The 23,518-nt window shown below is 45.6% G+C and overlaps 1 protein-coding gene across 1 annotated transcript; it reads left to right on the plus strand.

Moving 5' to 3' along the window:
- The first annotated feature begins 691 nt into the window (after nt 1-691).
- SUN5 (Sad1 and UNC84 domain containing 5) lies at nt 692-21,264 on the plus strand. Its single transcript, XM_086332375.1, is given in 13 exon segments — nt 692-777; nt 2,546-2,604; nt 2,799-2,867; nt 3,846-3,912; nt 6,054-6,115; nt 7,542-7,591; nt 8,844-8,878; nt 9,686-9,794; nt 17,663-17,741; nt 18,661-18,776; nt 19,286-19,453; nt 19,958-20,044; nt 21,109-21,264. Coding segments are annotated over 13 exon segments (1,143 nt in total).
- Nucleotides 21,265-23,518: the final 2,254 nt, after the last annotated feature.

Below are 23,518 nucleotides of genomic sequence, written 5' to 3' on the forward strand. Positions count from 1 at the left end.
TGGGTTGCCATTCCCTTCACCAGGGCATCTTCCCGACCCAGGGATCGAACCCAGGTCTCGTGCGTTGCAGGCAGACGCTTTACCGTCTAGGCCACCAGGGAAGCCAACTGCCACCAGGGGGCAAAAGTGAATTCATTTTAGTTCCACAATCCAAGTAGAAAAACCATAACCAGACATTCCCACTCTGCATGCTTTTATTTTTCACCGGTAAAATGTAGAACTTTACTAAGACAACAACACACAAACATTGTTTTGTATTATGTCAAACATCCACCAGTGAGAAGCTTGGCATTACAGAATAAATCTGTATATAGCCTAAGAAGGTAAGGAAGCCTGGGGCAGAAAGGGTCTGAGAGCAAGAAAAAGCATGGCCTGGATCTTGGAGCCCCAAGTCTTGCCCCTGTCCAGCCCCTGAGTGCCTGGCATGGCCCTTCAAGGCCATCTTAAAAGTGGAAAGTTGGACAGAATGAGTTCCTCTGAGGGGGAAGTTCCAGAGCCAAACTGGAGACTGGGAAGACCACCTGCACCTGCTCTGTGAGGTCACAGTGCCAACAGTTCCACTTGACCCAGGAAAGCTTCCACACGGCACCTTTCAGGGCACACTAGGTGGGAGCAGCAGCATCAGCCACTTCCTCCTCACAGACTCCCAGAGATCCCCACCATCAATCCCCTGTCCTAGAGAAGGACATCGATGCCCCGGTCCTCAAGGAGCCCCGAGGACTCGTGTGACCAACCCGAAAATGTGGCCCACGTCTCCAGGGAGGTCAGGCCCAGGAGGTGAGAACGGCAGCCCCTCCCTCTGCACAGCCCTTACGAAACACCACCCCTCAGCCCTTTCTTGGAAGCCAGCTGGCGTTAGCAGCTGCGCCTACAGACGCAGCACCTGAAGTCAGAGAGATGACAGTGGCTTTCAGCCAGGGAGCGGAGGAGCGGTCGTCCATTGAGCCCGTGTTTATTGAGCACCTGCTGTGTGCCAGCACTGGGCAGAGTGCTGGGACGGTGGTGTTGCACCAGATGGCCGTGCTCCCTGCCCCCGTGGAGCTCACGTGAAGGAGACAGATTGTAAACGAGAAAGCACGCCTCTCTGCCGTGTTTATCTGTAGGAGGCCTCTGCTTGCGGGTGGTAGCAGTTCCAACTCAAAACAGTGCCTAACTCTGGGCCCCAGAACAGCTGTCTATCCCTAGAGGAGGGCATACAGAATAACCATACGGGGTAAGGAGAATGCTATTATAACTTCAGTATGTATTTTCTTTAGCTCATCCTCTTTTAATTTATATTCCTCAGGAAGGTGTGAATAAAGCCTATACATTTGATAGGGTAAATAATATATTCGTCCACATGGAGAAATATATATACATATATATACACACATATATAAAATGTTGGGAGTATAAAAGTTTAGAAACCATTGACATGGACATGACGTGAAAGTCACTTAGTCATGTCTGACTCTTTGTGACCCCATGGACTATAGTCCATGGGGTTCTCCAGGCCAGAATACTGGAGTAGGTAGCCTTTCCCTTCTCCAGGCGATCTTCCCAACCCCGGGGTCGAGCCCAGGTCTCCCACATTACAGGAGAATTCTTTACCAGCTGAGCCACAAGGGAAGCCCAAGAATACTGGAGCGGGTAGCCTATCCCTTCTCTAGCGGATCTTCCTGACCCAGGGATCAAACCAGGGTCTCCTGCATTCCAGTCAGGTTCTTTACCAAATGGGCTATTAGAGACCATACCTTAGAAATAAAGAAAAATGTACATGGCAGGGAATATAGCTAATATTTTATAATAACTATAAATGGAATATAACATTTAAAGTTATTAATCACTATATCATATACCTGTAACATAAAATATTGTACAACTATACTTCAATTTAAAAAAATTTTTTAATTAAAGAAAATTTATCTTACATGCCAAAAGATCCCAAGAAATGGATGGCTCCAGAGAATGTTAACTCTGAGGTTCTGCAGTGCCAGCCACTCCCCAGGTTCCTGCCATCTTTTTTGCTCTACCTTTTGGCCTCATCTCACGGTCACAAGGTGGCTACCACCATCCCTGGTGTAGCACAGAAGCATGGCCATATGCGAACAGAGAGGAGGGTGTTGCCTCTTGTGGGTCTCAGTTTAGCAATGAGAAAATCTTCTCCCCAAGTCCCAGACCCCTTTATCTACCCTACAGCTCACCCCTGCAGACTTTCCCATCCTTGAACCAACAGCAAGGGGACGGAGACAGAAACAGTCAGAAACCAACCAGATCCATCTAAATCACTCGGGGGAGAAAGGGACAAGGGACCAAAATCAGTCTTCTGCCAGTAAGAGGAAGGAGTGGCTTTTGGATGACAACCAACCGTGACTGCCACAGCGAACTGAGTCCTTTCCTCTGAAGAGGCGTGCACTGAGGGTCAGCCACACCTCAGTCTATCCCTGATTCTCAGCCTTGTGGTCTTGAGCAAACTTTTCAGCAGTTCAGTTTCTCCATCTGGAACATGGGGACGCCATGCTCCTTGTGAACTGTAAAATACAATTGTGAATCCTGTCGTTGCCAGGATCATCCAACGAGGCCGGAACATCTGCAGGATGACAGAGGCGCCTTTGTCAAACGCAAGTGAGAAGGGAGGGCAGAGGGGAGCCCTGGGGTCTTTGTGGGCAGTGAGCGGCTGAAGCTCAGAGATGTCAAGTGGGCAACCCAGGGTCCCCCAGCAAGGGGCAGGGGGCAGGGGGTAGGGATGCTCCTGCAGTGTCTGCAAGCACCTTGTCCCAGAGGCTGGCAGTGACATGACAGCCCTGTGCTTTCTGCAGGTGATGCCTTCCTGTTGCCTGTCCGCATCAATGCCCCAGGCCTGACCCAGTGCATGCTGGAATGTGTGTGTACGTATACACTGAAGAGCCGCCTTGGCCATCAGCGTGGGCCTGGGAAGAGGGCCCAGCCTCAAGCTGGGCTGCAGGTGGAGCTCTGGAGGTCTTCCCTTCAGAGGCGTCAGGGGTGTCATTCCAGCGAGGAATGAGGGTTGGCAAGAGGGACTGGGAGGGAGATCTGCTTGGAGGAGCAGCTAACTGCCAGCCCTCCCCCACTCTGCCACCGGCCTGGCCCCTGAACTCATGCGAATGGTTCCATGCAACTCACCCTCACTTTGAGGACATGGTTCTGACCACACCCTAAAGATCAGTCTTCTGTGTTCCTCCTGCCACACCTCCACTATTCATCCACTCAGTCATTTATCCAACCATCTGTCTGTTATCCATCTATTGGAATATCCATACACCCTATTAGTTCATCCATCCATCCAAGCCCTTCACTGAGTCATCCATCAATACACCCATACTTTTGTTACCATTCATATCCATTCAGTCATCAACCCATGCACCCTTCCATTCCCCCTCTCATTCTCCCATCCTCTCATCCATCTTTCTAATCACCTCTTTTCCAAGCCATTCTCTTAACCATTCTTCCATGTATCCATGCCTCCTCCCACCTACGCACCCATTCTGAGCCCGTATTTTTTGCCTAGCTTCATGCACTGCAATAGTAGGCACTCAGGAATGAACCAGACAAGCACTCTTCTACTGAGAAGCTTTCAGTGTCTGGGAATAGACATTGGCAGGGACATCTCAAACTTTTCTTGCTCCTGAGTCACTTTTAAGTATTCAGTACCTGCCAGTCACTAGTGGTTTTGTAGTTCTAATACTCAGTCCAAGCTGATGCTTACCTATAAGTAGCTCAAAGAACTGTCCTGGGCTCAACTAGCAAATTGAGAGGGTCTCCCAGCAATAGGGTCTCTCCCTGTGAATTGTCATAGGATAAGAAGGAGGATACAGCTGCTCACTGCTCTCCTGTCTCCTCCACAGCCTGGATCACCTGCCTGGCCTGCTTCCTAAGGACTCGGGCTCACCGGGTTCTGTTCAACACTTGCAGGTGAGCTGGGGCAGGAAGCGGGAGGGTTATGGGGACTGGAACTGTGTGCTGGTGACCATGGCAACTCCATCACTGGCTTAGACCTCTCCTCAGATAATCTATATCAAATCTGGTTTATATCAGACCCCTCACCCCAGAATCCACTGTGGCTCCCCGTCAGTCCAGCACCTCAGCCTATAGCCCTCTGAAATCTTGCCTCACCCTTCCTTTCCCAGCTCCCCTTTTTCTGCTTTCTGCAATAGATCCATTGGGCCAGCATGGCTAGGATTCTCACTCCCTGGACCCACTATACCTCTTTCCACCTGCATAGGTTTGCACAGGCTGTTCTTCCTGCCTGAAATGTCTGCTCCATTCTTTCCCTTTTCATTTTCTGCCCATGCAAAATGCCTCTGAATTCCTGCAGAGTTTCCACCTCATTTGTGCATTTAAAGCTTACATTCTAAGCATTTCTTATTTCTGGCCATGCTGTGTCTTTGCTCTGTGTGTGGGCTTTCTCTAATTGTGGCGAGGGTGGGCTACTCTCTAGTTGGGGTTCATGAGCTTCTCGTTGCACTGGCTTATTTTGTTGCAGAACTTGGGTTTTAGGGCTCACGGCTTTCAGTAGCTGTGGTGCAAGGGCTTAGTTGCCCTGCGGCATGCGGAATCTTCCTGGACTAGGGATCAAACCTGTGTCCCTCGCACTGGACCTCCAGGGAAGTCTGAAACATCTCTATAATGTCTTCTCTGGGCCCAGCCTTGGCTCCACCACACATGAGCTCCCATGTGTGGAGAAGCAGACACCAAATTGTGGAATATTCTTAATGAGATAGGAATACCAGACCACATTCCCTGCTCCTGAGAAACCTGTATGGAGGACAAAAAGCAACAGTTAGAACTGGACATGGAACAACAGACAGGTTCAAAATTGGGAAAGGAATACATCAAGGCTGTATTCCTGCTTATTTAACTTCCATGCAGAATACATCATGCGAAATGCCAGGCTGGATGAATCACAAGCTGAAACCAAGATTGCTGGGAGAAATATCAACAGTTTCAGATGTGCAGATGATACCACTTTAATGGCAGAAAGTGAAGAGGAACTAAAGAGCCTCTTAATGAAGGTGAAAGAAAGGAGTGAAAAAGCTGGCTTTCAAACTCAACATTCAAAAACGAAGATCATGGCATCTGGTCCTATCACTTCATGGCAAATAGATGGGGAAACAGTGGAAACAGTGAGAGAATTCATTTTCTTGGTCTCCAAAATCAGTGCCGATGGTGACTGCAGCCATGAAATTAAAAGGCCCTTGTTCCTTGTAAGAATAGCTATGGCAAACCTCGACAGTATACTAAAAAAGCAGAGATGTCACTTTGCCAACAAAGGTCCATCTAGTCAAAGTCATGAATGGATGTGAGAGTTGGACCGTGAAAAAGCCTGCGCATCAAAGAATTGATGCTTTCAGACTGTGGTGCTAGAGAAGACTCTTGAGAGTTCCTTGGACAGCAAGGAAATCATCCCTGAATATTCATTGGAAGGACTGATGCTGAAGCTGAAACTCCAATACTTTGGCCACCTGATGCGAAGTGCTGACTCCTTGGAAAAGACCCTGATGCTGGGAAAGATTGAAGGCAGGAGGAGAAGGGGGTGACAGAGGATGAGATGGTTGGATGGCATCACCGACTCGATGGACATGAGTTGAGCAAACTCAAGGAGGTAGTGAAGGGCAGAGAAGCCTGGCATGCTGCAGGTCATGGGGTTGCAAAGAGTTAGACACAACTTAGCGACTGTAACAACAGCAACAAAGCTGGGGGTGTTGAGCCTGGAGCTTGTAGGCAGAGGGCACATTTAAACTAAGCCCTGAAGGATGCATTTACTGGGGGAGAAGCTGGAAAGGGGCAAACAGTACGTAAATGGAGGGAGAGAGTGAGGAGGATGTGGGTGAACACTATGAGTTGATCTCTGATGGCCAGAGATACTGGGCTAAGGGCTTTCTTTCCTCAGAGATGCTGTGGAGCCACAGAACATGGCCAGCATCTTGGAGAGAGTGTCATGGCCCAGATAGGAATGTGCTTCTCGGGGTGCGTTCAGGGCAAGGGCCAGGCTGAGACTGTCCAGCCTGTGCAAAGCCCTGCCTCACCTTGACCATCACTTCTCTGTCTTGCAGATACAAGCTGTTCATCCACAAGCTGATAGAAAAAGCAGGCGTTCTGATCCTCTGTGCTTTTGGTACGTGTCCAGGGCCCTGTCCCATTCCAGGTGGAGGTACCTAACCCTGGGCTCGTGCCCATCCTGGGGAGGGAAAGAGCTGTGGCACCAGCTATGTGACACTGTGCCCAACACTGTCCCTCTGGGAACCCCAGTATCCTCATCTGCCTAATGAGTGTTGCTGTGAGGATAAAATGATGTTCAAGGAAAATGTTTGAAAGCTAAGAAAAACTTTGAAAACTGTAAGGTTCTCCCCAAACTGTATTATATAATATTCTTATTCTTCCTCTTCTTCTTTTCCCTCTCCCTCCCTCCCTCTTTCTCCCTCTCTCTTTCTCTCTCAGTTTTTGTGGCTTCCTTCCAGCCAACACCACCACCTCTCACATTACAGCTTTGCTTTCTCAAACAAAGAAATCTCCTCCTTCTACTTAAATACACCACCAGGTGGGGGTTGAGGGAAAGAGAAGGAAGAGAATTTCCTAAGAAATTAGAAATTCCTGGACAACATAATCCAACAGATAAGACTTTTTAAAATAATGCCAAAGGTCAATTGTACAACTGACTTTTGTGTACTGATCTTGTATCCTGCAACCTTGCTGAACTCATGTGTTACTGCTAACACTGGGCAAGACACCCAGTCTTGAATACTTTAAGATTTCTATATGCAACATCATGTCATCTGCCTTTTATTTCTTTTTCTTAACTAATTGACCTGGCTCAAATCCCAAAATAATGTTAAATAGAAATAGCAAGAGCAGGGAATTCTTTGGTGGTCCAGTGGTTAGGACTCGGTGCTTTTGCTGCCAGGGCCTGGGTTCAATCCCTGGTCAGGGAAACTAAGATCCTGCAAGTTTCATAGGATCAAAAAAAAAAAGAAAAGAAATTTTAAGAGCAGACACCTTGTCTTACTCCTGATCTTAGGAAGAAAACCTCCAGTATTTCACCATTAAGCATGATGTTAGCTGTGGCTCATAAACAACTTTTATCAGATTGAGGAAGTTCCATTCTTTTCTTTGAAGTTCCATTCTGTTCTATTTAAAAACAACAAATATATTTTAAAGGTATTTAATAATGACCTGAATAATGAGATTTCAGACAGCACAGAAATCATAAAATGCAAGGGGGACCACCCCTTTTCCTTCTTTTTGCCAATTATCCCCAGTAGGATTAAGACTGGAGAGGAAGAGGAAACATAGATTACTTGGTTTATGTGAGCTGATATGCATATATGATATCATTGGATCATAAAGTGGATTTTACTGTTATTCCCATTTTACAGAGGAGTAAACTAATGCATAGAGGGATTAAGTAACTTCTCCCAAAACTGCACAGTGCTAGGAAGTGGCAAGGCTTAGGTTTGAATCTAGAAGTCTTAACTCCAAAGCCTAAGATGTAAGCTCTTAAGCTTTCATCCTAAATGCTCATTCTTGTTCCCCGACTCCCACAGGATTTTGGATGTTTTCTGTGCACTTACCGTCCAAAATGGACGTCTGGCAGGTAAGTGCGTACTCTCTTCAGGCCCCACCCCTGACTGGCCTCACCCTAACCGGTCAATGTCACCTTCATAAATTCCTTTCCCTCTTACCACTTCTGGACCCTACTCAGTTGCTGACTCATTCCAGATACAAATCTCTGCCTTTGTCTTGTTCCCCACCTGGAACCATCTCTCCTGTCAAAATGTGACTTTCAAGGACCAGATGCATAGTTCCTCCTCCAGGATCCTCTCCTGTCACTGTTTCCCAGAGGTGACCCATCTTTCCTTTATCAAAGCCCCCACCTACAATGGGATGGTGTGGCCAAAGAACACATTTCTCTCTCTACTCAAGGCAGTTAGTTCTTTTGCTCAAATGAGATGAGACCTTTACTTTGTGGTTCCTGGAGAAGAAGGAGGAGAAATCAGTGGCCAGAGCTCCCTGTCTGAGGACAGCAGAGTCTCAGAAGGCCTCGAGAGAAGAGATCTGATGAACCTGTCCTTCCCTCTCTTCTTCTCCCCTTATGAACTCCATCATATGCTTCCCTCTCCTCCAAAAATACCTAAGCAGAGGTGGTCACATTCCCCTCTACTCTTCCACAATTTTCTGTAATCATAATTGCTTTCCCAACTGTATTGAGAGTCCTTGAAGACAGAGTCAGATCTGATTCACTCCAGCAATGTCCACCTCAACACCTGGTACAAGGTGAACATGATCAATTCTGGACATTTAGATGGCCAGATGGGGTGTGATTGGAGGCGGGATGGAAGTGATGGATGTAAGGATGTGGGAAATGGATAGTGGGATAGATGGATGAATGAATGGAAGAAGGTACAGATGAGAGAGTGGATGGATGGGAGGGCAGATGGGATAAGGGTGAGTAAATGGATGGATGGATAGATAGATGAATGGATAGCTGAGTGGGACAGTGGATAGACAGGAGGGTAGATGGATGCATGCATGCATGGACTGATGAAAGGGTCGATGGATAAGGTAAGGTGGATGGATAAGAAAGATTGGATAAATGAAGGAGCAGACTGATGGGAAAGGGGGATGAATAGGATGGTAGATGGGTGGGAGGTTTGATGGAAGTGTATGCAGATGAATGAGCAAAAAGGAGGGTAAATTGGATTTTGAATGGATGGCAGGTGGGAAAAAATAGGAAAGTGGATGAATGGCTGGATTTATGATTGTGGGAGGATGGATTGATGAAATTCTACTGGGCCCAGATTAGGCCATCTGAAGGAGATCCCTTGCTTTCCTCAATATCCCACCAGGAAGACAGCATAGATAGTCCACTGCAGAGCTTGAGGTAAGAAGAATCTGCTAAATAGTCCTAATGTTACCTAAAAACCAGAGCTATAGCCAAGATCTACTGGCTAAAAATATGGGGTCTGCCAGAACAATTTGGGCTTAAATCCCAGCTCCCATACCTCCTACCTGGCTAAACTTATACAAGTCACTTCACTTCTTCTCCTTTATGAAATAAAGCATAACACCCAGCTTGTTCTTGGTAATCATGGATATTAAAGAAAATGTCATGAATAGTTCCTGACCCATAGTTAGTGTTCAGCAGATGGTTTTGGTTGTTATTATTGTTTAGTCATAAGTCCTGCCCAGCTCTTTGTAACCTCATGGACTATAACCTGCCCTGTCCATTGGATTTCCCAAGCAAGAACACTGGAGTGAGTTGCCATTTCCTTCTCCAGGGGATCTTCCCAATCCAGGGAAAGAACTCGTGTCTCCTGCTTGGCAGCTGGATTCTTTACCACTGAGCCACTTGGGAAAGCCCCAGCAAATGGTAGCTGAGAAGAAATTTTAAACCAAGATACACCCATGGCAGCATCCTTAAATGAAAAAAAATACTCCAATATTCAGAAGGAATGAGTTGGGTTTAGGGATAGTCAGACAGTCCAAGCAGAAGTAAGGGCATGAGTAATGCTCATTGCTCTAAATTCTTAGAGATAGGAATTTGGGGGGCAGGTCCAGGGATGGGCCCATGAGAGTGGGAAGATGAGAAGCTAGCTCTCTGTGTGCTGACTGGCAGAGGTAGAAGCTGACGGTGATAGTAGCAGCATCACAAATCAGTTGCTCTCTGTTCTCATTCCTTCCCCATAAGGATGTACCAAGAGAAGGTGCGGCATCATACTGGGGAAATCCAGGACCTCCGAGGCCACTTGAACCAGCTCATTGCCAAGCTCCAAGAGATGGAAGCCATGTCCGATGAGGTGAGTTGCTAGCCATTCTGCCCCGAAACACCTGACCTCTCTGTTTGATGTCCAGCTTCTCATATTCCAAGTTTTAGTGGAACATATGCCCAGATAACTTCCTGGGAAAGAATAAAATAAGAGGTATGTATTAAGTTTTTTTTAGAACATGTATGTTTGAAAACATCTTTGTTCTACCCTTGCACTTGTTGATAGTTTGGTTGGGTATAGAATTATGGATAGGAAAAATTTCCCCTGTGGATTTTGAAAGAATTCCACTCTTGTGTTCTAGTTTAAACTGTTGCTTTGATGCTGCTACTGCTGCTAAGTCACTTCAGTCGTGTCCGACTCTGTGCGACCCCATAGATGGCAGCCCACCAGGCTCCCCCGTCCCCGGGATTCTCCAGGCAAGAACACTGGAGTGGGTTGCCATTTCCTTCTCCAATGCAGGAAAGTGAAAAGTGAAAGTGAAGTCGCTCAGTCGTGTCCGACTCTTAGCGACCCCATGGACTGCAGCCCAGCAGGGTCCTCTGTCCATGGGATTTTCCAGGCAAGAGCACTGGAGTGGGTGCCTTTGCCTCCTCCGATAATGTTGCTGTAGAGAAGTCTAATATCACTCTTATTATTTGTCGTTTGAGTGTGGTCTGTTTCCATCCCTAAGTTTGTAGGATATTCTTTTTACCTCCAGTGTTCTATATTTAACCTGCTGGGGGATTCCTGAACTTACTGACTCTATGAGTTGATCTTTTTCAGTAGTTTCAGAAAATTATTAGCTATTATTCCTTAAAACATTGTTTTTAACCCATTATCTATCACCTCTCCTGAGACACCAATTTTAACTATCCTAACCTCTGGAGTGTTTTCCATATTCTTCTTGTATTTTTTCCTTGTTTGCTTGTTTTTTTCATTCTTTTTCTCTATGTGCTTAAATTTTGATGCTTTCTCTTCATGTTTCTTCAGGTTCACTAATAATCCTATAGTCTGCTCTATCCAATCTACTGCTAAACATTTCCATCAAGTTCTTAATTTCATATATTGCATAGTCTAGTTCTAGAATATACATTTTATTATTTTTCATAGATTTTAATTCTATGGTGGAATTCTCCAACATTTCATCTATATTGTCCATCTTTTCTTTTATTATATTTAACATATTGGTCACAGTTATTTTTAAATCCTTGTCTGCTAAATCTAATACTTGGATCATCTATGATCTCCTATTGCCTGCTTTTTCTTTGGTGTATCAATCTTATGGTTTTGTCTTTTCATATCTGGTAATTTTTTAGTGTTTTCTGGACAATCTTTTACCAAAAAAACTAGATGTTCCAGTTGAAATTATAATTTCAACTAGGTAGAGTTCTCTCTTTTCTTTGTAAGGAAGATGAAGTATACTGATCACTTCTATGCAAACATGCATTGAACTGGTTCAGACCTAGATTGTAATTTTTATAGGATTTATTCAAAGGTTTTTGGCTTAGCCTTCTAGCCTCCTGCCCATGCAATTTCAAAAATTGATAAATGTCTTGATGGGAAAGACTGAACATATGTTTGAGGCCTCTTGAGTTTTCAATTTGTTATTGAGGTATAGTTGATGTACAATGTTGTGTTAATTTCTACTCTACAAGAAAGTGACTCAGTTGCACATGTATACACTCTTTTCAAACTTTCCCAGTATGTTTGTCAGAAAATATTGAATATAGTTTCCTGTGCTTTACAGTAGGAACTCATTGTTTATCCATTTTATACATAACGGTTTGCGTTCACTAATCCCAAACTCCTTCCCCAACTCCCCCACTCACTTAGCAACCACAGTCTGTTCTTTATGTCTGTGAGTCTGCTTCTGTTTTGTAGATAAATTCATTTGTGTCATACTTTAGATTCAACATATAAATGACATTATATGGTATTTGTCCTTCTGACTTCACTTAGTATGATAATCTCTACGCCCATCCATGTTGCTGCAAATGGCATAGTTTCATCCTTTTATGGCTGAGTAGTATTCCATTGTATGTACTTACCACATTTATTTATCCATTTATCTGCCAATGGACATTTAGCTTGATTCCATGTCTTGGCTATTATAAATAGTGCTTCAACGAATGTTGGAGTGCATGTTTCTTTTTGAATTATAGTTTTGCCAGATATATGCCCAGGATTGGAATTGTATGGGATCCTATGGCAACTCTATTTTTAGTTTTTTGAGGAACTTTTTTTCCATAAAAGTTGCACCAGTTTACATTCCCATGAATGTGTAAGAAGACCCCCTTTTCTTCACACCTTCTCCAGCATTTGTTGTTTATAGACTTTTCACTTTTTGATGATGGTCATTCTGACTGGTGTGAGGTGGTACCTCATTGTAGTTTTGATTTGCATTTCTCTAATAATTAGTGATGCTGAGCATAATTTCATGAGTCTGTTGGTCATCTGTATGTCCTCTTTGAAGAAATGCCTCTTTAGGCCTTCTGCTCATTTTCCAATTGGGTTGTTTTTTGTTGTTGAGTTGTATGTGCTATTTGCATATTTTGGAAAGTAAGACCTTCTCGGTCATATTATTTACAAATATTTTCTCCCAACCTGTAGGTTGTTTTTTTGTTTTGTATGTGGTTTCTTTTGATGTACAGAAGCTCATAAACTTGATTAGGTTCTATTTGCTTTGAGGGGATTTTCTTTTGGGTTTTGTGGGTTTTTGTTTTTTTGTGTTTTTTTTTTTTTTTTTCGCTTTTATTTCTATTGCCTTGGGAGACTGATCTAAGGAAATGATTGGTATGATTTATGTCAAAGAATGTTTTGCCTATGTTCTCTCCTAAGAGTTTTATGGTGTCATGTCTTAGATTTAAGTCTAAACCATCTTGACTTTATTTTTGTGTGGTGTGAAAGTGTGTTCTAATTTCATTGATTTAATGAGGCTTCCAGCTTTTCCAAAATCACTTGCTGAAGAGACCTCTTTTCTCTATTGTATATCCTTGCCTCCTTTGTCAAAGATTAATTGACTGTGGACATATGGATTTATTTCTGGACTTTGAATTTCCAATTTTGGGTACAAAATCTCTGACCCCATTGGCAGTCTTCTCTGCCAGGGCAAGCTTGGATTCTCAGTCTCTCATTGTGATTGTAATTGCTTTAGTGCCCTCGAGTGAAGAGCAGATGTAGCTACTCAGTACTGACTCAGCATTTCCTCTAGAACAGCAGTTCTCAAAGTGTGGCCTCCATTTCAGCAGCATCAGCATTACCTGGAAAAATGTGAGAAATTCAAATTAACGGACCCCACCCAGACCTACTGAATCACATACTCTAAGGATGGGAACCAACTTTTCTGTGTTTCAACAAGTCCTTCAGTGATTCTGACAAATAATAAGGAGAATCACTGTGCGGAGTCTTTAATCTCTTGCTTGCTTTGTTTTGGCGTCTCCTTCCTCGGAGGGACTTTGCTTATTAAGCGCTGTGAGACTGGGAGATTTTATTCTGCTTTTCAGAAGCTTTTAAAGCAGCTCTTTAGCTTCTTACGTAGTCTTGGATTCCAGTTAACATCTAATGAGGGAAATAAGCCATGGCCAAGGCTCCTTAAGTGTCCAATTCCGTTCTACCTGCTCTACGTAAATGCTAACAACTTCGCTGCTTTCTCTTTTGTCAGTAGCAGCCCCTGCCCCCAGATCCTCAACCCATGCACAGAATCATCAAATGCCGCAGAGATTAAGAATGTCAGCATATTTCAGATTGGTTGTCCCCTGTCTAGAATTTTAGTCCATCTGGTCCTGTTTCTTTCATAGCTCAATAATGGTATTAAAACATGATTTAGCAAACCATCTGGCTTTTTCTACTTGTTTTTAGTGGGACCATCGGTTCTCGGTAACTTATTACATCTAACCTAGAAGCCCTACATCATCTTACCTTACATCTAAAATGTCATAATAATGTACCTATGAGTTAGCCACACTTGGCTTTCAATGTGGAAACCCTTTCAATGTGGAAACGTGTTCTTTAAGAACACATTTAAGAAATGTTCTTTAAGAAAGATAAATATCATATGATATCACTTATATGTAGAATTTTCTTAGCTTTTCTTAGTCTTTTCTTAGCTTTAGGAGCTCAGTTCTTACCTCTCTGAGTCTGTTTCCACATCAACAAATACAGTATAATTACTGCCCTGTAACACTCTATCTGGAGAAGGCAATGGCACCCCACTCCAGTACTCTTGCCTGGAAAAACCCATGGATGGAGGAGCCTGGTAGGCTGCAGTCCATGGGGTCGCTAGGAGTCGGACACGACTGAGCGACTTCCCTTTCACTTTTCACTTTCCTGCATTGGAGAAGGAAACGGCAACCCACTCCAGTGTTCTTGCCTAGAGAATCCCAAGGACGGGGGAGCCTGGTGGGCTTCCAACTATGGGGTCGCACAGAGTCGGACACGACTGAAGCGACTTAGCAGCAGCAGCAGCAGCAACACTCTATCTACTATGCTAGTTACCCAGTTACCATCCTAAAACTTAGTAGTGCAGAACAACCATTTTATTATGTCCAAAGATTCTGTGAATCAAGAATTCAGACAGGATGCAGTGGAGATGGTTTGTCACTGCTTCATGACGTCAGGGGCCTCAGCTGGGAAGGCACAAAGGCTGGAGATGACCCAATATCTGGGTCTGGAATCACCTAGAGGAATCTTTATTCACTTGTGTGGAGGTTGATGCTGGCTGTCAGCTGGGAACTGAGGGCTGTTGACTAAAGTGCCCATAGGTGGTCCCTTTGTATGGCATGGCCTTCCTTACAACACGGCAACTGGCTTCAGAAAGTGAACATCCCCCCAGAAGCAGATGGTTCACCTTTTAGGACTGAGCCCACAGGTCATATAGCATCACTCCCATCAGTCACAGGCTCACCCAGATGGATAGGGAGGGAACTGAAGTCCCATGTGTCCATGAGAAGGGTGTCAAAGTCACACAGAAGGAGGAGCAAGGAACGAGAGGCCTGTCTGCAATCATTTTAAGAAAATACAATCTGCTACTCTGTGAAACTTTATTTTCTTGGGCTCCAAAATCACTGCAAATTGTGACTACAGCCATGAAATTAAAAGACGTTTGCTCCTTGGAAGAAAGGTTATGACCAACCTAGACAGCATATTAAAAAGCAGAATCATTACTTTGCCAACAAAGGTCCGTCTAGTTAAAGCTATGGTTTTTCCAGGATTCATGTATGGATGTGAGAGTTGGGCCATAAAGAAGGCTTAGCACCAAAGAATCAATATTTTCAAATTGTGATGCTGGAGAAGACTCTTGAGAGTCCCCTGGACTACAAGGAAATCCAACCAGTCAATCCTAAAGGAAATCAGTCCTGAATATTCATTGGAAGGACTGATGCTGAAGTTGAAACTCCAATACTTTGGCCACCTGATGCAAAGAACTGACTCGTTGGAAAAGACCCTGATGCTGGGAAAGATTGAAGGCGGGAGGAGAAGGGGACGGCAGAGGATGAGATGGTTGGATGGCATCACTGACTCGATGGACATGAGTTTGAGTAAGCTCTGGGAGTTGGTGATGGACAGGGAAGCCTGGTGTGCTGCAGTCCATGGGGTCACAAAGAGCCAGACACGACTGAGTGACTGAAATGAACTGAACTGAACTCCGTGAAGGCACAGGAACCAAGATCAAATTACCAACGTTCATTAGGTCATAGAGAAAGCAAGGGAATTCCAGAAAAATATCTATTTCCGCTTCATTGACTATGCTAAAGCCTTTGACTATGTGGATCAGAAACTGGAAAATTACTAAAGAGATGGGAATACCAGACCACCTTACTTGTTTCCTGAGAAACCTCTACAGAGATAAAGAAGCAACAGTTAGAACTGGACATGGAACAACTGACTGGTTAAAAATTGGGAAAGGAGTATAACAAAGCTGTATATTGTCACCCTGCTTATTTAACTTATATGCCGAATATATCATGTGCAATGCCAGGCTAGATGAATCCCAAGCTGGATCAAGATTGCCGGCAGAAATATCAGCAGCCTCAGAAATGCAGATGATACCACTGTAATGGCAGAAAGTGAAGACGAACTAAAGAGAATTTGAAGAGGGTGAAAAGAGAAGAGTGAAAAAACTGGCTTGAAACTCAGCATTCAAAAAACTAAGATCACAGCATCTGGTCCTATCACCTTATGGGAAATAGAAGGGGAAAAAGTGGAAGCAGGCACAGCTTTTATTTTCTTGGGCTCCAAAATCACTTCAAGCAGTGACTGCAACTAGCTCCTTGGCAGGAAAGCTGTGACATACCTAAAATGAAAGTGTAAGTGTTAGTTACTCAGTCGTGTCCTATGGACTATAGCCCGCCAGGCTCCTCTGTCCATGGGGATTTTCCAGGCAAGAATACTGGAGTGGGTTGCCAAGCCCTCCTCCAGGGAATGTTTCCAACCCAGGGATCAAACCCATCTCCCGCATTGCAGGCAGATCCTTTACCCTCTGAGCCACCAGGAAAGGCCATAACAAACCGAGACAACATATTAAAAAGCAGAGTCATCACTTTGCTGACAAAGGTCCATCTAGTCAAAGCTATGGTTTTTACAGTAGTCATGTACGAATATGAGAGTTGGACCATAAAGAAAGATAAGCTCTGGAGAATTGATGCTTTCGAATTGTGGTATTGGAGAACTCTTGAGAGTCCCTTAGACTGCAAGGAGATCCAACCAGTCAATCCTAAAGGAAATCAAACCTGAATATTCATTGGAAGGATTGATGCTGAAGCTGAAACTCCAATACTTTGGCCACCTGATGCAAAGAACCAACTCATGGAAAAGACCCTGATGCTGGGAAAGATTGAAGGCAAAAGGAGAATGGGGGTAGTAGGTAGCAACGTCGAATCAATGGACAAGAATTAGAGCAAACTCCAGGAGATAGTGAAGGACAGAGGAGCCTGGCATGCTGCAGTTCATGTGGTTACAAAGAGTTAGATGCAACTTAGTGACTGAGCAACACTCTTGTGAAAAATCTAATCAAATAGTGGCCAGTGATTTATTGAGCACCAACTGTGCTCAACACTTTGCGATCTTTATCTGGCAATGTAGAGGTTAAGAACCTGAACTCTGGAACCAGAGTTTCCGGGTCTGCCTCTCACTAGCTATGTGACCTTGGACAAGTTACCTTTTTGTGCCTCAATATTCTCCTCTTTAAAATGGGGGCAATAATAGTACATACCTCCTAGGGTTACTGAGAGGGGATAAGTATGAACATACTGAAGACAGTCCTGACATATAGTCACAGCTTTATGAGTCTTAGCTCTAATCCTAACAAGAGTAGAGGGTGGATGTGATTATTGTTCCAGCTTCTCTGGTGGCTCACACTGTAAAGAATCTGCCTGCAATGCAGGAGACCGGGGTTCGATCCCTGAGTCGGGAAGATCCCCTGGAAGAGGGAATGGCAACTCACTCCAGTATTCTTGCCTGTAAAATCCCAAGGACAGAGGGGTTTAGCCGGGCTATATGGGGGCACAAAGAGTCAGACAGGACTGAGTGACTAACATGTTCACTTCATAAAATGAGAAAGTCAAGATTCGGGGGCAGGGGGGTGCACGGGGGCAGTAACTAGCCTAGGGATTGTTAGCAGGAAAGGTCTGTCTGACTCCAGGCCCCCTGCCCTGGACTTGACTGAGACTCCTGGTCCTGCATGTATGACAGTGCATCCCAGAGGGTGTGAAAACACCGAGGAAACCCCATGGATGGACGGGGGCGGCTCTGGACCTCCTCACAGCACAGCATGTGACAGCCCTGTGCATGGACCAGGCAGTGGCCAGCAGGCAGGGACGAAAAGGTGTCCTGAGGCCACTCGTCACCTGGTGTGAACAGAGCTGTGGACCGTGATCTGTAAGAACACATCACTGCACAGCTTGGGTTTTCTGCCTTCGCAGCAAAAAATGACCCAGAAAATAATAAAGATGATCCAAGGAGATTACATTGAGAAGCCGGACTTTGCCCTGAAGTCAATAGGTGAGTGACTTCCCACCTACCTTGCCTCACCAACCAGCCCAGCCCAAGTTTCCTGAGAAACTCTTCAGAGGGTAGATTTCAGCTCTGGTCGGGGGCATATCCTGCTAACCTCACCCGCCTGGCTGGTGCTTTTGTTACGGTTTTCCATTTTCTCCCACAGAGGCTGAGGTGGGAAGGGGAGGCCATCATCCACCCGTCCCCCTCCAAATGTAGGGGTCCACAGAGTTGTCCCTGTCTGTGCAGGGGAGACTGGCCACAGGCCTAATTACAGTTAGGAATCACGCCTGTGAAAAATTAAGCAGTGGCTGCAATAGAGGGGTAGGGAGGAGCATGCTGGGTTGAGGTCTGGTAAGGAGGATGAAGTGTTTTTCGTATCAAACCACAGGAACTGATATGAAAGGTGCCCCTGTGAGGCGCTGCATGGGAGGGGGTGAGGGGGGCAGGCAGGCGGGCTGCCTGGTGTAGGCAGCACCAGCTCACCTCAGCACCCCTAGGCCCAAGGAGACTCAGTGTCAGAGGGCTTCGGTCTAAGCTCTCAGACCTGGAGTCTGAGAATGGCTATAATAAGGGCCCCGGTGATACTAACTGGGTTATAATAACTAGGCTGACATAAGTGAGTGAGCGCCTGCATTGCACCAGGCACTGCTGGAAAAAGTTTACTGTATTAACTCCTTTCAACCTCACAACAACTCCATGAAATGGATGCTCTCATTACTACTATTATTATTACTTTTGTTACTCCCATATCCCAGAGGACAACGCTGAGGTCCAGAGAGGACCACTGACTCTTCTGAAGTGTTCCCCTGGCACCTAGTGAGACTCCCTCCACCAGGCAGATGCCAGGGCTGCTCAGCTGAGACTCTTCCCCCTCCCCCCATCCCCCGCCCCAACCCCTCCGCTGCCATCACCTCCCACACAGGGGCCTCCATCGACTTTGAGCAGACGTCAGCCACGTACAACCACGACAAGGCCTGCTCCTACTGGAACTGGATCCGGCTGTGGAACTATGCACAGCCCCCGGACGTGATCCTCGAGGCAGGAGGAATGGCGGGACGGGGGAGAGTGGCAGGGGTGTGGCCAGGGGCCTGGGGGCAGGAGCTGAAGGCAGAGGTTGGGGTGAGAGTGCAGAGGGTGGGGGCCTGGGGCAGAGTAAGAACGAGAGAAAGGGAGGAACCGAGGCAGAAAAAAGGCACAATTGATGGGGTGGGGGGTGGTAGTCTGGGGAGAAGTTGGGGTGCTATGCAGGAGTAGGGGACAGGCCCAGGGGCAGGGACAGCCTGCTCTGGCACTGGAAGAGGCCCCTCCCCCAACCCTCAAGTCTTGCATCTCAGGGAACCCTGACTGCGCTGGGCTGAGGGGAGGGGTCATCCTTGCTGCCTGCTGTCAGGGAGGCTTCCTGGATGGAGTTGGTGGTACTCGAACCGAGCTTTGTAGACAGGAAGGACTGGGCTTGTCCAGGAAGGCTGAGAAGGTCTAGGGAAGCCAAGCTGGGATAAGGAATCTGTTCTTTAACCATTTACCTTCACTACATCTGCCGCTTCCAGCCCAACGTGACACCTGGCAACTGCTGGGCCTTCTCGGGTGACCGCGGCCAGGTGACCATCCGACTGGCCCAGAAGGTCTACCTGTCCAACCTGACCCTGCAGCACATCCCGAAGACCATCTCACTGTCAGGCAGCCTGGACACCGCCCCCAAGGACTTCGTCATCTACGTGAGCACGCCCCAGCTGGCAGCAATGCTTAGCTGAGGGGACAGCTCGTAATGGCAGCTTTCGCAGCACTGTGATAAACCATACAATCTACGAAGCCTAGAGGGGCTGGATGTTAAGGCTGGGGATAGTCAGGGTCAGGGTCAGATCACAGCCTTCTGGGATTAGGGGGTAAACGGCACTCTATTACAACCCAAGTTTTTCAGAGCCAATTGAGTCTTCAAAGATAATTGAGCCCCCATTTTACTGAAAAGGAAACAGGTTCAGAGAAAGGGCAGGGATACATCAAACCCTAGAGTCAACGGCAGTGTTAGAAGTGGACCCTTAACCTTCTGGCTTCCAGTCCAATGCTTTTTCCTATCCTTTATCTGTGCTGCAATGGAACAGTGCCCAAAGAAGTAGACAGCTCCCCATCCTGACAGGTGTGCAAGTCTCGACTGGAGAAGGCAGCACCTCCTGGAGTTCCTGCCTGTACCTGATGCTTTATTCTTGGTTCTGATTCTCCAGGGCATGGAAGGCTCCCCCAAGGAGGAGGTGTTCCTGGGGGCATTTCAGTTTCAGCCAGAAAATATCATTCAGACGTTCCAGCTCCAGGTACCTGAGAAACCCTGCCCATGCTGGGCACCTACTGAACACACACTGTGGGCAGGGCTTTACAGGGGACCCCACTTCATGCCCCAGCAGCCCGAGGTGGCGCACAGGTGTCACTAACTGACTTGACAGATGAGGAAACTGAGGCCAGAGTGATGGAGCCACTGCCTAGGGCCTAGAGTGGAACCCTGAGGAGACTCATCTACCTCCATTTCCCTGACCCACTGAGGAGCCCTCCTGCTGTGGTTCCTCCCATGGACAGCAGGTGGTGAGCTGGTAGGGCCGTCAGGCCAGGGTCACTGGCTTTGAACTTAATGTCTCCATACTGGGAAACCATGTGATCAACACCTGGTCCAACTACAGGTGGGGAAGCTGAGGCCTGGAGGGGAGGGAGCTGGAGACAGAAGCATGACCAGAAGGTGGCTGCTGGAATGGCCCTGAGACTCGAGAAAATGTTCAGGCTTGGAAATCTGACTGACCCTGGCCCAAATCCTGACCCAACCATAATTTCTATGTGATCACAGACCATTCTCTTTCTCTCTGGGCCTCAGTTTCCCCTGGTGTAATTTCCTGGGAGGTTGAGACCATCCAGTGAGATCTCACAGGCCACTGGGCTCCATCCCCTCTGGGTTATGGGGAGAAAGGGGAGGGGGCCACATTTATATACCACCTACTGTATGCCCAGGGCTGGTAAGCCATCTGGCCCCAAGATCTTACTTCAGTGCTCACGGCAACCCTGGGAAGCAGACATTACCCCTCTTCCTCTTATAGACCGGAAACTGAAGCCCAGAGAGGGTATGGTTTGCCCAGGGTGCCAGAGCACACATGTGCCAGGGCCCCAAGGCTGGGATGTGTTCCCCATCACCGTCGAGCTATCTTCCGGCCTCAGCCCCTTGCATCCCAGCCCCTGAGTGACCTGCCATGTGGTTTTGGGACATTCCCCTCTCAGAGCCTCAGTTTCCCCAGCTAAGGAATTGGAGGGTTTCCTTCCACTCCCAAATATTCCTCTGGACAGGCCAGATCAGGGGCTATGAGTGAGATGGCCCCTGTCTGTGGCTCTCCTTCAGAACCAGCCTCCCAGGACATTTGGGGCCGTCAAGGTGAAGATATCCAGCAACTGGGGGAACCCACGCTTCACCTGCCTGTACCGAGTACGTGTGCATGGCTCTGTGACTCTACCCAGAGAGCAGCCTAACTAGAGCCCCCACCCCAAGAGAGATTAAAGTTTATTCTTCATGTCCAATTCCAAGTGTCTTTTGCCCCCCAAAAGTGAGAGTGGCCTAGGGCTTGATGTCTGAAATTCAGTGTAGCAATTATCAATCCCATCCTGGGTACACAGGTACCCTCACAACAGCCCCATGAGGCCCCATTTCACACATGGGGACAATGAAGTCTCCAGGCAAAAAAACTGACTTGCCAGAAGTCACAGTTAGCAAATGGCAGCACCAGGATTCAACTCCAAGCTGTCTGACACCCGTACGTGACTTACCTTCTGGTTTCAAGTCAAACTCTGCCACTGACCCGAGTGTGACCCTGGGCAAGACCCAGCCTTTTCAGTTTCCCCATCTACAATAGAGACAGGATCATGGCTGTTGTATCAGATGAGGTGGGAGATGAGAAATCCTTCCTGTGACCATCACAGAGTGTTTCAACATCACACAGATGATTCAGTGTAACCTTAGACAAAACACACATCCTCTCTGGACCTCTGTTTTTCCAGGTGTGAACATTTCTAGTCCATTGTGTGCATTGAAAGACAATATCAACAAAGTATAAAAGGCAACCCACAGGATGGGAGAGAGTATTTGCAAATCATATATCTGATAAGAGATTAATATTCAGAATATATGGAGAACTCCTAAAATTCAACCACAAAAAAAAAAAACTCAATTCAAAAATGGGCAAAGCATTTGAACAGACATTTCTCTGAAAAAGATATATGAATGGTCAATAAGTACATTGACAACTTATTCAACATCACTCATCATTAGGAAAATGCAAATCAAAACTACAATGAGGGATTTGCTCTGTGGTCCCGTGGTTAAGGATCCACCTGCCATGCAGGGGACATGGGTTCAATCCCTGGTCAGGGAACTAAGGTCCCACATACCATAGGGCAACTAAGCCCACATTCCTCAAAATACAGAGCCCACATGCTCTGGAGCCCGTGTGCCACAACTAGAGAGAAGCCTGAGCGCCACAAGGGAAGATTCCGTGTGCCATAACCAAGACCCAATGCAGCCAAAAATAAACACCTTTTTAAAAAGACTTTTAAAAAATCTATAATGAGATCTACTACTTCACACCCATTAGGCTATTATAAAAAAAAATAAAAAGTGTGGATGAGGATATAGAGAAATTGGAACTTGTGTACTGTCAGTGGGACTTCATGTAGAGCCACTGTGGAAAATAGTAAGGCATTTTACAAAAAAAAAATAGATAAAAAATAGATTTAAAATAGAAACACCATTTGACTGAACAATCCTACTCTGGATATTTACCAAAAAGAATTAAAAGCAGGGTCTCAAAGAGGTATTTGTACACTCATATTCATAGCAGCATTATTCGTAACAGCAGGAAGCAACACAAGTTTTCATCAACAGAATAAATGAAATAAACCAGATGTGTTCTATACATAAAATGGAATACTATTCAGTCTTTGAAAGGAAAAAGTTCTGCAATATGCCGCAACATGGATGAACCTTGAGAACATGATGCTAAATGAAATAAGCCAGTCACAAAAAGACAAATGTGCTATGATTTTACTTATATGAGATGTTTATTCTGTCAAATGCATAGAGACAGAAAGTAGATGGGTTGTCAGCAGTTGAGGTATGGGAGAATGGGGAGTCGGTGTTAAATGGGTACACAGCTTCAGTTTTACATGGAAAGAGCTATGAAGATGGATGTTGGTGATGGTTGCAACAATGTTATGAATATATTTAATACCAGTGAACTATACACTTTGAAAAGGTTAAGATGATAAACTTTACATTTTATATATATATTATGTATATATTTGTATATATTATAATATTATATGTATATATTATCATATATTATATCATCAATATATTATATATTAATATTATATTATATATATTACTATATTACTATGATTTTGAAAATTGAAAAAAGTTATAAGATATTTTAAATCCCGTAAAGGAGAGACTCTGGGATACTTTGAAAACATTGTAAGGAAATTTTATAAATTCTGATAGCAGGTCATCTCGGTATACTATTAGAAAGGCAGATGTAAATTGCTTTTTGTTTCTGTTCCCTAACCAGTCACTCATAGATTATGTGTGTTATCTTTGCCATAGCTGAGTCCCACCTGTTCTGGTATTTACTTAAGAGCTGACAGAAGTGCTAAAGCCAGTGTCTACTGTGAGTATCCATGGAAAAACGCCATGGACCTCCCACGGAGCTCTCAGCACAGAGTATAGCACACAGTAGGTGCTGGGTGAATGATGGGTA

The sequence above is a fragment of the Bos grunniens genome, chromosome 13 (genome assembly GCF_055505025.1).
Source record: "Bos grunniens cultivar Pamir isolate PY7600 chromosome 13, Bosgru_T2T1.0, whole genome shotgun sequence".
Lineage (NCBI taxonomy): Eukaryota > Metazoa > Chordata > Mammalia > Artiodactyla > Bovidae > Bos > Bos grunniens.